This window comes from Electrona antarctica, assembly GCF_951216825.1.
Source record: "Electrona antarctica genome assembly, chromosome: 19".
NCBI lineage: Eukaryota > Metazoa > Chordata > Actinopteri > Myctophiformes > Myctophidae > Electrona > Electrona antarctica.
In genome coordinates, this window is record NC_136800.1 from 37130260 (window position 1) to 37146179 (window position 15920).

General features: G+C 43.8%; 1 protein-coding gene across 2 annotated transcripts; it reads right to left on the reverse strand.

Annotated features, from left to right (window-relative positions):
• Positions 1–1108: 1108 nt before the first annotated feature.
• On the reverse strand, positions 1109–13778 carry kiaa0040 (KIAA0040 ortholog). Of its 2 annotated transcripts, none has more exons than XM_079529747.1 (2): positions 13589–13778; positions 1109–3204 (listed from the first exon to the last, which is right to left on the reverse strand). In XM_079529747.1, the coding sequence occupies exon 2, from the start codon at positions 2218–2220 to the stop codon at positions 1882–1884; it is 339 nt and encodes a 112-aa protein (XP_079385873.1). In that variant the 5' UTR covers positions 2221–3204; positions 13589–13778; the 3' UTR covers positions 1109–1881. The 2 variants fall into 2 exon arrangements, with proteins under 2 accessions (XP_079385873.1, XP_079385874.1); XM_079529748.1 differs by having other exon boundaries at positions 13584–13778.
• Positions 13779–15920: the final 2142 nt, after the last annotated feature.

Consider the following 15920-nt stretch of genomic DNA (forward strand, 5'->3'; position numbering starts at 1 on the left):
GATGCTCTAATTCAGCCACCATTTGCTCTATTAAGCAGGATAATACAAGACAAGAAATAACAGCCAAATGAATAAAAGGAAATATAAGTGCAAAGGGCTCATATGTTCTGAATTGAATGGCTTCAACCTGTCAGGAAAGAAGAGGCATTTTCCTCGCAAGGAAAATATAAAAACCTCAATATAAAAGCTTGGCAGTGTTATAGCTGAGCTGAACATTCTACACACATTTGGGCAGTCCTTGAACTGAGTTTGTCTCCAAAATATAGAGGCAATGAATTTCACATAGTAGTTCTAAAAACACGGTGCACACACTACAGTAACACTGTTATGCGCACGCACGCACCCACGCACACATACACACACATGCACGCACACGCACGCACACACGCACGTACGCACGCATGCACGTACGCACGCACACACACACGCACGCATACACAGAATAAAATCACTATTTCCTCAAGCATATTGGACCATTTTGCTTCTCTTATGTACCATGCACTAAAAAACATCATAAAACATTACGAATATTATCAATCTTAGCAAATTGCATCATATAAATTCAAAACTAGTCCTCTCTGTACAATATCTGCATTTTTTTCCTAATACCAGGCCTGAGAAGTTTGCCTGAGAAGTTTGCTTTAGCTTGCCCAGAGTTCTAAAACAGCCATAGGGTAATCCCATTTGGAACCTCACCCTCCGCTGTTAGCTTCGAGAAGAGGTTCCGTATACACTGACACCACGCTAGACAGGAACGCCCAAAAACGTCACATCCGGTTTTAGCCTGGGGTAAGAATTTTCTATGGCTGCCAATGCAACTTCGTCCAATCCTTAATCACATACGGACAAACATCTATGCCGATGCTATCTAACTTGCGGAGGTAGCGTGCCTTGTCCACGGGCAACAGATCTTTCAACGCATGGCATTGCAAATACGTTTGATAATCGCTACTCTGCTCAATATTGTTTTGAAAATGCCGCAAATTGCATTGCAGTGAACGAGCGCAAATCACAACTTCCCCCGGTGGTGGGCGGAGTCACAGTTTGAGGCGCCGTGGTGTCAGTGTATAGAGTTATCCATTCATAGGGCGAAATGGGGTGAGAAAACCCCTTTCGCAGTATCATATGATATCCAAAAAGTAAAGGTATTTCTGAAGAGCTGCAGATGATAAACTTGGGACCGGAAAGTAATTTGTTTAGAGTGGGATGAAACAACAGCTTACATCAGGTTTAAATACTGTAGCTTATTTAAATGGCCTGTGGCCAGTCAACCTCATCCACATGTGCAGTACTGCTTCCGTATGATTGCATTGGGAAACCATATGGTACTGGCTGACTTCATAAGCTTTGTAAGCGGTTGTTTCAACGTGCTCTAAAAAAATGTACTTTCCGGTTTATCATCTATAGCTCTTCAGAAATGCCTTTCCTTTTTGGATACGATACTGTGAAAAGGGTTTTCTCTATACTGCTTTTGGAGGGCTCGCCCCATGTCGCCCTCTGCATGGATACGTATAAAATCATACGGAACCTCTTCTCGGAGCTAACAGCAGAGGGTGAGGTTCCAAATGGGGATAGGCTAATCCCATTTTCCTCCGACAGTACCACACAAGAAGACCAATCGATCCTAGGTCCCCAGCTAAATTAGTTAGGCTAATGTAGCACGCAATTCCACAAACTCGACAGTGTGACGCATCGCGACATGTTGCGAGCTTGTAGATCGATTTTTAACATTCTTGAAAAAACGTGGCGAAAAGTTGTAATATTTTTTGGAAACATTTTAACACCACAAATCTTGTATGGTGGTCCCTGGCACACAATATTTTCAGATATGGTTCCGCAGGCAAATGGGACATTCACAAAAAGTTTCAGAACCATGCACTGCTACACCATGGCCATGCCGACCCTGTCTGGTGTCATCGGTCCCGCTTTGACAGAGATCCACAAGTCCTCGGCGTTCCCGTCCTTTTTCTTCTTCTTCTTCTTGGTCTCTGACTGTGATGTGGAGTAGGTGGCGTCACTGCAGCAGCCGCAGCTGTTGTGGCGGCGGCAGCAGCAGCAGTGGCAGCACACCACCAGGGACGTGACGAGGACCAGCAAGGGCAGGGCCAAGAGCACCACCAGGCACACCGAGTTGTACACCCCCTGGCCGTGTTTGTCCGTGACGAAGCTCCACAGCTGGCTGAAGAAGTGCAGGAAGACGCTGTCTTTCTTCTCATCCATGATTATTTATTGTGCAAGAAGAGGATTCGTTAGAACTCCTTGTTTTATTGAGGCTGGCTGGGACTGTAAAAGTTTTCGTAATTCCCTTTTATTGGGTCATGAAGTTTATAAACGCAGTAAAAAACGACGACTGGAGATATTGAGCCACTTCTGATATCTTGAATCTCTGCCAAATTAATTAAGAAATAAGACAGGGCTAATTAACTTGGCAAAGCTCCCTTTCTTGGTTCAGGCTGAAGATTTTCTTTTTTTAAATCCAACTTCTGAAGAGAGCTTATAGGTTGTCTGAAGGGCAAGTTTTCCACATCAGAAATGACTGATTGGTTACAAGAGGTCATAGTCATCAAAATATTTCCCATCCAGTCAGAACAGCTGTTTGCAACAATCACCCAAAACCAAAAGATTATTCAGGTCAGACATCAGTGCCTGTGACTCACAACTCTCCTCTGGTGCGTTTCCTACATGAGCTGTAGCTCAATAGGGACAGAGCACAGTTATAATACACTGCCAACACAGAGTTATCTGATGAAGGTGAGTTGCTGCTGGCGCGTACTGTACAAGATTCTGTTGACATGTTTGTGTTTGATCAGATGCATGCCGGAAACCACAGAGCTGGCCTTTATCCAACCTCGTCTAACCTCAAGTACCCTGCCTGCGGGCTATGGAGAGACGGAATCTTTGTTTATACAAGCCTGAGAGACCAAACACTTCATTGTTTATGAGAAGATGCATTTCGAACTCAATATGATATTATCCTGGAAATCCTGAAATGTTCATGAAAGCGGTGGAAGACCTCAGGTGCCCAGACTGCCCGCTCTTCACCCTTTGTTTCTTTTTGGCAACTTGTATTTGACCTCCTCCCTCTTTGTTCTGGGTCCTCCGCAGTCTCCTTTAACTTGTACCACCTCCCCCTCACCTCTCCTTTATTTCTGCTTCATCCATCGTTCAGCGTGTTGAGAGGTGATGCATGGAGCAGGGAGATTCCTGTGGACAAGAAAATGAAGAGGAGAGGTTAGCAGAGTGAACTCTATTGCAGGGGTCTATTACAGATAACCTCCCTGCCCTCCTCCACCACCACCACCGTGGCTTTCGCCCAGTGGGGCAAAGTAACTAAGCATTTACTTAAGTACTGTATACTGTACTTAAGTACATTTTTAGGTACTTTATACTTGTATTTCCAAATGTCTGTACTTTAAAGTCCAGAGGCTTAGTGCACTTTTTTAGGAGAATAGTGCACTTGCGGATAAAAGCGCCACATTTTGTATGAGGCTTCTTTACGTCATGCTAAAGGATTTTAGCCTAGGAGCCCTTGTCAAATATCTATTTTAAATATCAAATTGCAAGACTATCAATATCAATGAAATATGTGAAAATCCGCCTAGTATTTTTTAGACTATATACATCATAAAATGATCAGATTACTTCCAAATGTGATAAAGTTGACTTATTTTGACATTATTAAAGTCACAGAACATGAAATATCATCAATAACACCTTTATTGCAATGAAGGATACAAATGAATATGCATCATAGTGCGAAACATGTTATAGAGCTGTGCGCATTCTGCCTAGCTGTCACAATTGCATTTGCAAAGTGGGGAACAGTCCAAATTTGCATTGCTGCATTTGCAGGTATACATCACCTTTACAGGTGCATCTGATCAGCTCTCTGCAAGCTCTGGAAACCTTTGGAATGGTTAGTCAAACTAGCACCCATGACCCTTCTTCCTTGGCCCACCCATAGTTTTGTGGAGAAGGAATCATTTGATGGCTTTGTGTGCTGGTGGCCCAGATGCCCGCTTGGTAAACTGCCCATTTCACATGTGAGTGCACCATGGGTGGGAGGTAATTTCTCTATCGTTCGATTTTGTTCACAGAAGAGTTATTTTCTTTTTTCGTTGATGGAGTTCAAAGGACTGAATTGGTCGTACAAAATTACTGTCAGTCTTTCAAGCTCCCGGAAGTGCTGGCAGTCAACATCTAGTTGCTGGAAGGGATGCTTTGCCAGATTGACGAATGTTTCTGTCGCAGCATCATAGGCTTGCCAGGTCCGCCAAGCTGACTTCTTACCATTTCCATTAATAGCCGGGGAGCGGTAATAGAGATTAACCTGTGATGTCATGACATACTTTTTATTTGTGTTTTTTCTATTCACTTGGTCATTAAGGAACACAGAATGAGAGGTCTGCTCTGACCAAATAGAATAGAAAAAAAAAACACATTTTGGGTGATTGGCTCCCCGGCTATTAAGGCATATGTTGTGTCACAACCGGAATATGCGTGAAACATAGGCAGGGCTCGAGATTTGGGTTCCCCTAGGCTATTGCAGTCTACCAAGCGGGCATCTGGGCCACCAGCACACGAAGCCACCAACTGCACCAAGTGATTCCTTCTCCACAGAACTATGGGTGGGTTAAGGAAGAAGAGTCATGGGTGCCAGTTTGGCTGACCATTCCAGAGGTTCCCAGAGCTTGCAGAGAGCTGATCAGATGCACCTGTAAAGGTGACTGTAGTGTAGTACCTGAAAATGCAGTAATGCAAATTTGGACTGTTCCCCACTTTGCAAATGCAATTGTGACAGCTAGGCAGAAAGCTCTATAACATGTTTCACACTATGATGCATATCCTTGTACTATAATGGAAAGGGGGAGCAAACCAATATGTTTATCCGTCCGGCTTCTCCTACGAAACCTGGCAATTCTGCTCAGCAAGCCATCCTGGGAAGCAGTATAGGGGAAGGCCTCTCGGAGGACATGAACACCCTTTCTTCATACCTGAAGGACTGCCGCCTCAAGCTCAGTGTTGAGAAGACTGTAGCAACAATGTTCCACCTCTACAAAAGGGAAGCAACTCGCCAAATCAACATCATGGTCGACGGTGCCCGGCTACAGTCCCAGTCCTCACCGACATACCTTGGAGTGAAGCTCGACAGAACACTGTCCTTTAAACAACACCTGGACAGTGTTAAGGGAAAGACCACCACCCGTGCCGCACTGATACGGCATCTAGCTGGCACCACGTGGGGAGTCACCACAAAGACATTGCGCATCTCCACCGAGGCCCTAGTTTTCCCTGCCGCTGAATACTGTGCCTCAGCCTGGAGCCGTAGCCCCCATGTCCAAAAGCTGGACATGCAGGTCTCTGGATGCCTACGAGCCACGCCAACCAACCAACTGCCAGTCCTTGCTGGAATCGCCCCAGCAGAGGTCAGGCGAGAAGCAGCCACACTGGCCCTCACTCGGAAGGCACAGTTGAGCAAATCTCACCTCCTCCACAAGGTCGTCACGGAGACACCACAGCGTACGCGTCTCAAGTCCCGGCGGCCCTTTGCCACACAGGCCCAGGAACTGCTCGGTACAACACCAGCCGACACCTCCAAGGCTTCCTGGGTGAAGGCAAGATGGAGGGACCAGTGAAGGCAGCAGATCCTTCCAGGCTTCACTACTACATCGAGGATCTCACAGATGTTCCTGGCCAGCACCTCCCCCGCAGGGAGTGGACAACCCTCAACCGCCTGAGGACGGGTGTGGGACGCTTTGGTGCATCCATGCAGAAGTGAGGTCTCACAGAAAGTGCCCACTGCAAATGTGGGGATCCATATACAGACTGTGGAATACGTGCTGACCAGCTGCCCCACATACCGGCCAACAAATGGTGATCAAGTCTTAATTGACCTAGACAATGACACACTGGACTGGCTTGCTGCAATAGAGCTGAAGGTCTAAGGACATATACAAAAGAAGAAGCACAACAGAATTCTACATGCCACAGGAATCCATCTGCACTACATTGCCTCCGCTCACCTGTCATATGTATTGTACAAATATTGCTTTTGTGTGCCATACTGTTATTGTGCAACATTTTGCTGTGACGCAAATTATAACCCAATTTCCACATTCACCGACCCCTCCCTTTTTCACTTCACACACACACACACACACGCGCACACAGCAGCACGGTATGGTACAGTACGGTACAGTAACATACAGTATGGTACAGTAACATACAGTATGGTACAGTAACATACAGTATGGTACAGTAACATACAGTATGGTACAGTAACATACAGTATGGTACATTGCAGTACAGTATGGTACGGTACAGTAAAGTACGGTATGGTACGGTACGGCACGGCACGGCACGGCACGGCACAGTACAGTACAGTACAGTGCGGTACAGTCTGGTACAGTACAGTGCAGTATGGTACAGTACAGTGCAGTGCAGTATTGTACAGTACGGTACAGTATGGTACAGTACAGTACGCTACAGTATGGTTCAGTATCGCACCCAAAATGTAGTCTGACTGAACAAGTGGGCACCCTGCACAAGTGGCCACCCGGACAACTGGCCACCTGGATGGTGTGGCGCGAGACCGTCCGATGGCCGGTCGAGTTCTAGTTCATTTGTATTCTTCATTGCAATAAAGGTGTTATTGATGATATTTCATGTTCTGTGACTTTAATAATGTCAAAATAAGTCAACTTTATCACTATAATATATAGTCTGAAAAATACTAGGCGGATTTTCACATATTTCATTGATAATAATAATCTTGCAATTTGATATTTAAAATAGATATTTGACAAGGGCTCCTAGGCTAAAATTAAATAACTGACCCTAACGAACCATCATGCAAAAAATTACGCTTTTATCTGCAATTGCACTATCCTTTCACTAAGCCTCCGGACTTTACTTTCTACTCCACTATATCTCAGAGACAAATATTGTACTTTTTACTCCACTACTACTATTATATGAAAACTTAGTTAACTTCCAAACTTAGATTATTATTAGAAAACATACATTAATCACTTCAGCACTATACATGTCTGCCCTTTGAATTCCAGACTTTTACTTGTAACAAATGAATTCTATATTGCAGTATTGATACTTTTACTTAAGTAAAACATGTGAGTACTTTTTCCACCACTGCTTTCACCTCCACCAAATTTTGGTGGTCAAATGCGGAAGTGCAACCGAGCACTCAATGTTAAAGCCCAGCTGCACGGGGTTTCCCGGTCATTAATCCACGGGTCCGCCTGTAGTCCCTCCTCCTACCACTAGGGCCCAGAGCTTCAACGTTGAATAGCCTCACTGGCCCCTTGGTCACTACAGATCTTCACTAAGAGTCTCACTAAGAAGTGAATGACATAGAAAGAGAGAGGATATAGAAATAGAGGGAGACGAGATGAGAGAAGAACTGGTTTGGATCTGAATATACACAGATAATGGTTTGAAACATCTCAGGTTATTTATCCTGCTAATAAAAGTACCATCACAAACGGTTTTAACCACTTACACTAATAGAGGCTATATGCGCATACATAAAGTGTATGTGCCGTTTAATGCAATCAGATAGGACTTTTCTGTTTGTATGCACAGTATGGACTGTCAAGGCCAGAAAGTGTCATGAACTGTGTACTTTTATTGTGTAGTTTTGTTCCTAGTTTTTCCTTTCTGATCGAATGTTTGCTACCTGTCTTGTCTCACCAGTCTGTAATTGCAATTGTATTTCACCTGTGTCCAGTTCAGTCTCAGCCAATCATGTTGTTTGTAGTTTTGTTTCACCTGTGTCTAGTTAGTCTGTGTCTATTTAAGCCTCCCTATGTTCAGTGTTTCTCTTGCCAGTTTAAAATTTACCTCCAAGCTGACCTTCAAGCTCACAATGCATCACAATGCAATGTGTTGTGACTGTGAGGGATGCTAGGGTACTATGGTTCAAGTCCAAATTTTAATCTGACCCCCCCACGAAAGGCCTCGTTGTCCTGACCCCTTATCCATCATTTATACATTATGGATATTAGTGTTGACCTAAACTGTTATTCGTCTATAGTACTCAATGATTAAGTTGTTTTCACTAGATTACTTTCTGTGCCAACATTTTAAATTGCTTTTGTGTTACTTTGACAAAATTACCTCAAATGGATTAAACGGAAGAGGGCTAAGTGGAATAGAGACGAACGCTCCACACACAGTAATGTTATTGGTATTAAAATGTTATTTTGGCAGACTAAATGTCAATGCCGTGATGAAACACAAACAATGCAGAAGCTGCAGCATCCTCTAGTCTAAATTGAATTGAATACAAGTCTAAAGAGAAAAGGTTATTACATTAGTCATTAGTGACTGTTTGTTGACTGTTTAGACTCTAAACTTTAGAGGGTGGGGGGAAATTCAGAAAGTATATTATTTTTTGTAATTAATTTGTTATATACTGTAACATTACGTAATCTGTTACTGTTGATTATTATTATTTAGTTTTTTTGAAAATGTGAAAGTCATGTTTTCATTTAAAACCCTACATAATACTTATTGACCGGAGTACCCCAGGAGTCTATACTAGGCCCCCTACTTTTCTCCATCTACAGCCCACAAGCTTATATAAGCTTATAAAATTGCTATTTTCACCGAATGTTCGCCCCAGAATAGGGATTCATGTAGTTAAAGGCTGCACCTCGACCTTCATACAGTAGGTGAAGGTATGATGATTTATACTGTAGTGTTAATTCACCAGCACAAAAACCTTCACAGGAAGGTCTCTCACCAAAGCTCTCCTTTTGCATTATGGCCTCCGAACACAGCCTCTGTGTTCCGGATTCACAGTGAGAAACGTTAGTCAGATTTCCATCTCATATTTGACTGCGTCTTATAGGCGCACCGTGCACCTGTATGAATAGAGCAATAGAGCTCAGTGGGGCTCATGTGTGAAATTGGTTTACGGTCAGCCTTCGGATTTCCTTCCTGCTCATTTACCCAACAGGAAACTGAGCTGTGAGAACTTAGTCTGCCATGTCGTCTTGAGATAACGCTTCCTATTTCACTCACAACAGCCTCTATACTGATTCGAAGTGATGGTGTTGTGTTCATTTCTATTCAGAGTTCATTGTTGAATTACAGTTGAGACGCACCAATGACAAATAGGCATTAGGAATTAGAGAAACAAGCAGCTCAGTGTTGTTAGTGTCCCGCCTTGAGATTGGGAGGTGGTTGGGGTTCAATCATAGGCCCTTATTTATCAACGCGGTGTACACCCAAAATTGGGTGTACACCGCGTGTACACCTGGTGTACACTGCGTGTACACCGCGTGTACACCTGGTGTACACTGCGTGTACACCGGGTGTACACCGCGTGTACACCCAATTTTGTGTGTACACCGCGTTGATAAATAAGGGCCTAGACTATATAAATGGTACCCAATGCCTCTCTGCTTGGCACCTCGATCCAACCGGTGGGGGGGGGGGGGGGACGACGACGACATACTAGCGTCATGTCCAGGGGATGTACTTGTACGTCACGCTGCCTCACACTACAGTAACAAGAGATAGGCTACTGCCCTATGGGCCACATGGCACTGCAAAGCTTACTAGAGAGAGAGCGAGACAGAGAGAGAGCGAGAAAGAGAGAGAGAGAGCGAGAAAGAGAGAGAGACAGAGAGAAAGAGAAAGAGAAAGAGAGAGAGAGAGAGAGAGCGAGAAAGAGAGAGAGAGAGAGAGAGAGAGAGAGAAAGAGAGAGAGAGAGAGAGATTTGTTATTGCCTGTAGGCCTACAACAACAAATTGCAAGTTTAGCCAAGCAATCGTATTGGCTTAACACACATAGCAAGTGAACTGCCATTCTCTTTATGCATGCATACTGAAGATACAGTACATGGTTGGTAGACAGCAAAATACTGAGTGTTAAATATGTATTTTACTGTGTAACCGTGTGGAATCGAGGCTGTTTATTTCTCGTGGAATTGTGGGTTCTTCAGTGTGCTTGATAACACTTGGTCAAGCATACCCGATAGCAGATAACCATGGCTCACCACTGTAGCCATAATCATAGCAAAGGGCCTGCTCTTAGAATTAGAGCACAGTAAACAAGTGCCGCTGCAGTGTCACTGACAAATAGGAGTCAATTGCTGAGAATAAGAGTTGCAGCATACAGCTTCATTGTGTCATAAATAGGTATGACCTACGTACGTACACTGAGAGCTTAAGAAGTGATGTGGTGGAATCAGAAACAAAATGGTTTCAACAGTCTCTGCCTGTCCAGAAACAACAATGACTGTACTTAATGCCATGTTTATTTGCCAAGTGCATCATGCACAAACCCACACAATGAGTAGGAATCTCACAAAGATGTATTATTAACCAGAGCGGAAATTGCAGTTGTACAATATCACGTGCAATGTGTTGTGAGCTTGTAGACTGGCACACTTTGAGACTTTGAAGTAGAGGGAAAAAGGTTTGGGCCACACATAGACCCATGTCGGACCATGGACAATGGGGTTTAAGGGGTTAATCATTGACGTCAGTTCCATGTAATTGTTATATTTCCGTGCAGCATATTTTTGCCCTCTAGGGATCTTAAAGTTATGCCCTATCAAAACATTCTATTACCATGGATTCCTAAAGTTTTGGGGCCATAATCCACAAGAACAAAATGTATGTCTTAAAGGAGCATTCAGTGATTTGGGTGATTTGGAAAACCACCCAGTCCGCCCGTAACAAAATGTGCACATGCATGCTCTACAGTGGGGGGAAGTGCAACAGGCCAACAGCATGTGCACCAAGTCCCGCCCCCACTCGATCATGATTGGAGGAAGGCCCCTCTCATCCTGATTGGATGAAGGTTTTGCCACCCGCCACCAAAACTGAAACTAGGGTTTTTTGACCCCAGGGGCTCACTGGGGACAGGGAGGAACTCCTTATATGGTCAGCACACTCTATAGTAGGGAGGATTATCCAGAAAAAAAGAAAAAATAAGTGATATTTGAATTAAGTCAAATCACTGAATATACCTTTAAGGGGATTCAAAGGTAATTCATACTGTATCTCTTGTAATGTGGTAACCTGCAATAAGTGGCCGCTCTTCACTTCAGACAGTGAAGAGCGGCCGCTTGGGAAATGGAAGGTTCCCATGCAGTTTGATCCCCGGCTCAAGTGTCCTTGAGCAAAACACTGAAGCCCTAATTGCTTCCTAATACAGGTTGATACCTTATATGGTTTCCTCTGTCGACCTGTCGATGTGTGTGTGTGTGTGAGTGGGTGAAGGTATAATGCACACAGGTCCTTGAGGCACGTCCCACTGGGAGGAGAACCCGGGGCAGACCAAGGCGCAGTTGGAAGTTGGAAACACATCGACTCACTGGCCTTGGAAAGTCTCGGGATCCCCCAGGAGGAAGTCACTAATGTTGCTCTGGAGAGGGAAGTCTGGAACACTCTGGTGGAGCTGTTGCCTCCGCGACCCGACTACGGATAAGCGGTTGAAGATGGATGGATTAAGCATTTGGATAAAGGTGCTTTTGCTTTATAAATGCACCGTTAACCATTTACTATATTAGGTCTTTACTCTTTACCGATAGCAACCACGGGCCGCAGTTATACAGTAGAATGCATTATTCTGATCTATATAATTTGATCATAATAATGTGCATATATAAATACAAAATCTGATATAATAAGATATATAATCGTATCTTGCTTTTAACACAGTCTGGAGCATGTCACACCAACATTTCACGGCACATACTTGTATGAGTGACCTCTTGATCTGAGCTTAATCTGAACATAACAGCAAAATGCCCCAGCTCTCTGGCCACTCTTTAGGCAGTGTTGTTGAAGTATTTCTGGCTCACGATCGCGCTGCATTCGATCATCATCATCAGTACTGCTTGTCAAGTCCTCTTTCAGCAAGGCTCTGTTTATTTGTGGCTATGCGGCACTAACTGAAGGTGCCGGCCCTCTACGTTTGTTTATGTGTGTTCAAAGCAGTTTTGTGACAAATGAGAGGTACATAAAGGAGAAGTATACACAACTAAAATCCTGCACGGCCACGTTAGAATAAATGTGTCACGCTAAAAGAGAAATGATGGCGTCAAGTTGAAGAGGCAAAGCGAGTGCAGTTTTATGTGGACCTCCCAGGTTTTGTATGTTTCCCCCATACTGTCATACTGTCACTCAAGCCATATACTGGTTCAAATGAAATGTTCCTCACGGACATGCAGAACATCATTATAACATTTCCCTGAAACGCCATAGCAGTTAACACTGATGGCCCTTTGATGAATCCTGTCATAACCTCAGACTGTACTGTATAGGTCTCCCTCTCGCTGCCATCGTGTTGAATCCAAATTATAGCGGGCTCCCTGCTGTTCTGTAAAAGAATACTGTCATTCCAAAACAAAGGCTATATGAATGGGTACTTTCTCATGACATTGTGTTTGCTCAGGCCAATTCATAAACAGGAAAAGGCCATTGCAGGGCCACACAAAGCCACACAAAGCCAGGATGGGGGCCGAGGAAAGTTGTGATTGGGCTCAGTTAGCTCCGGCGGCTATTTAAAGGAACATGTGCGACCTAAAGACAGAGTGATGACAGAAGGCATGGCAGGAATCTTTAATGACTCGCCCCAAGCAGCGCACAATTAGGGCTTACACCCCCCCCAACCACGCACGCACGCACGCACGCACGCACATTCCCTCTCATTAGCCAAAAGAGCCAATCTGAAAATTCACAACATCCACTATTTTTGTTTTATACTTTTGCTATAATGACATGGCCAACAATAGGGACGCCAGGTTGAACGTAGGTAATGTGTCAGGTTTGGCATCAATTATTTTGCCAATTGCATTATCATACTGTATATTTCTTTCAATCAGAAATTGTTTATTTGAACAGTTTTTGTTCAGCAGTCATTCACTTTCTCTAACTACTATGTCCATGATAAGAATATATTGTTAACTCATTTTTAACCAAGTTCATGCAAAACTCTCCTTCCCCTGGACTTATTGACAGCGTTGATTACAGTGTTTTTTCATCCCATTACGCATCAATACAAACATGGCTAAATAGTGAGAGAGTATCGACTAAGATGATGACAGCCTCTCAGATCCATTTGCAATCCTTTTCAACAAACCGTCATCGATGTTGCATTGAAAGAGGAACTGTAGAAATGGTCTATCAAGTGTGACATCAGAAAGTCACTTCATATACCATAGTTGACAAACTTCTTTTTAACATGCTTAGGGTTTTGACAAAATAATTCAACTGTATCTACAGTCTGTCTAAAATTATCTGGGAAAAGTTGTACAAAATGGAAACTTTCAGAAATTGAAAAAATGGACAAATTCACATACCAGTGGTGCTCAGTGCCTTCCTATCACCGGGAGCCTCTTATCTTATCACCATTAGCTGCAACTTCCTATTAAAATTACCCAACAGAAAAGAGTTTCCAAAAGAGCCATTTCCTTCACAAGTCCACAGAACTGTGTTGTGGCCTTGTTTCAACCTACAACAATCAACAGCTATATCAAAGGACCAGACACTTTCAAAGTGCCTCAAGATGCTGGGACTCAACAGATGTTTGCGCGTATAGGCACCTTACCCTTCAGCCCTTCTGAAGTGACAGGCTCTTATCCAGTCTCCCCCTTCCTCTCATCCGCAGTCAGCTGCTGAAACTTGTAATGTGTCTGTTCTGGCATCATGGATTCTGTTCTTCAACCCCTCCACCCTCAGAATTTTGACAAGTCCTCGCTTTCTGTTCCTCCTCTCTATCTCTGTCTTCTCCTTTCTCCTATTCTTGCCTCTCTCTCTCTCTCTCTTTCTGTTTTCTGCCTCAACTCTCTTTCCTTTTCGGCCCCTCTCTCTCTCTCTCTCTCTCTCTCTCTCTCTCTCTCTCTCTCTCTCTCTGTCTCTCTCTCTCTGTGTCAGTCAGTCTGTGGGAAGCAGCGTCACTGCACCCTGCCCACTGTGTGTAAGAATGGGCCCTCTGTGCTTGTGTGTGCCGGTGTGACGCGCGCTTGCTCTGCATTCTTGTGGTTACTTCTAACACACACACACACACACACACACACACACACACACACACACACACACACACACACACACACACACACACACACACACACACACACACACACACACACACACACACACACACACACACACACAAGCCGAGTGATGTCAGAGAGTGAGATATTACAAAAACATGCACAGAGTAACAGAATACAAATACATAATTACATGCGAATAGTAAAGATAGTAGACAAGACTGTGTTTTATTTTTCTCAGTCCATGCAGATATAAACACAGGGGTATTTAATGTTCATGCAACACCCTAAGAATGAACAGCCTTGGTGGGAAAAAGAGTGTCAGGCAACTTCACGTCAATACTTTTTTCTAGTTGAAAATATACAAATATTATTTTACATTAGAAGATTTGTATGTAATAAAGAAATGCACCGAGAAATCTTTTGCCCAATCTTACCTTAGGCTTAAGTCACAGATTCTGTTTGTCATGATAACTGAAACTAACGCTCCACAAATCTCACTGTCTGGAACTGAAAATAGTGACCCCCCCCCCACCCACCCACACACACACACACACACACACACACACACACACACACACACACACACACACACACACACACACACACACACACACACACACACACACACACACACACACACACACACACACACACACACACACACACACACACACACACACGTTAAACTGTGCCTGCAAGGTTGAAATCAATTGCTTTCAGTCCAGTGAAGCAAAAGCGGATTTTCTTTAAAGTGGAAGAGCGGGTCTTTGACCTGAAGTAAGCTCACTTTTTGAACCAAGGAAATTAAATGTGTGGGTGCTTGCGTACATTGTATTGTGTGGTGTGTGTGTGTGTGTGTGTGTGTGTGTGTGTGTGTGTGTGTGTGCGCGCGCACGTGCATGGTTGGAGCAGGTCAGTAGTATGAGCAGAAGGGGTCATTCAATCAATAAATACCATGTATAAACATTTTGTTTAACCGCTTTCAAACGGGCGTCCTTGTTTTGGGCACGTCAAAATTGTCCAAAAACGTCCCAAAGTTCTGAGATATCCCAAAAATCTTAAAACGTTTCAAATGTTTAAATATCTTTTTTTTTTAAAAGTACAAATTGCATATGCATCGCATTGTGATACATTGTGCGCTTGTAGATTGGCTATTAGCCTATTTACACTATTTGTTGTATGGTGAAGTAATCAGCCTGTCAGGAAATGTCTTCACAATGACACCAGTAGCAGAAATGTCAAGAGAAGGGACATGTTCTTCCAAAATTGCATAATGCTTAACCACTTATGAACATGATGTATTTTATGCTATGCTTCAGGGCATGTTTACAAAGATTGATGGGGTAAGCCCGCCCCTGCATTCAGGTGTGTCTGAGCCGTCCAAGGAAAACACCTAGATAAAAAAAAGCAGACATGCATTACAGCATTGCACGCACGCACACACGCACGCACGCACGCACGCACGCACGCACGCACGCACGCACGCACGCACGCACGCACGCACACACACACACACACACACACACACAAAAAAAACACACACACACGGCACGGGTGTTGGCTGAGTGGCTTTGGGTGTAGCACTACACGACACGGCAAAGTCATTTGTGAATAGCCCTTGCTACATTGCACACAGTCACCTCTCCCTATGTTGATTAATGATCCAGAATGCCATGTTGTTGATGGAAACCCTCTCTTACAGTAGTCTATACTGTACATGTACACTATGTCCCATTTCCTCTTTGCAAACATGATCTTGATTTAATGCGAAATGTACAGTATGTCCATATTTGTATTACGTGGACAGCACAGACCAGCATCGCTACAGCGCTATGCAACAGCTTAAAATGACCCCTGGCTAATACGACAAATATGTCTTAAAAC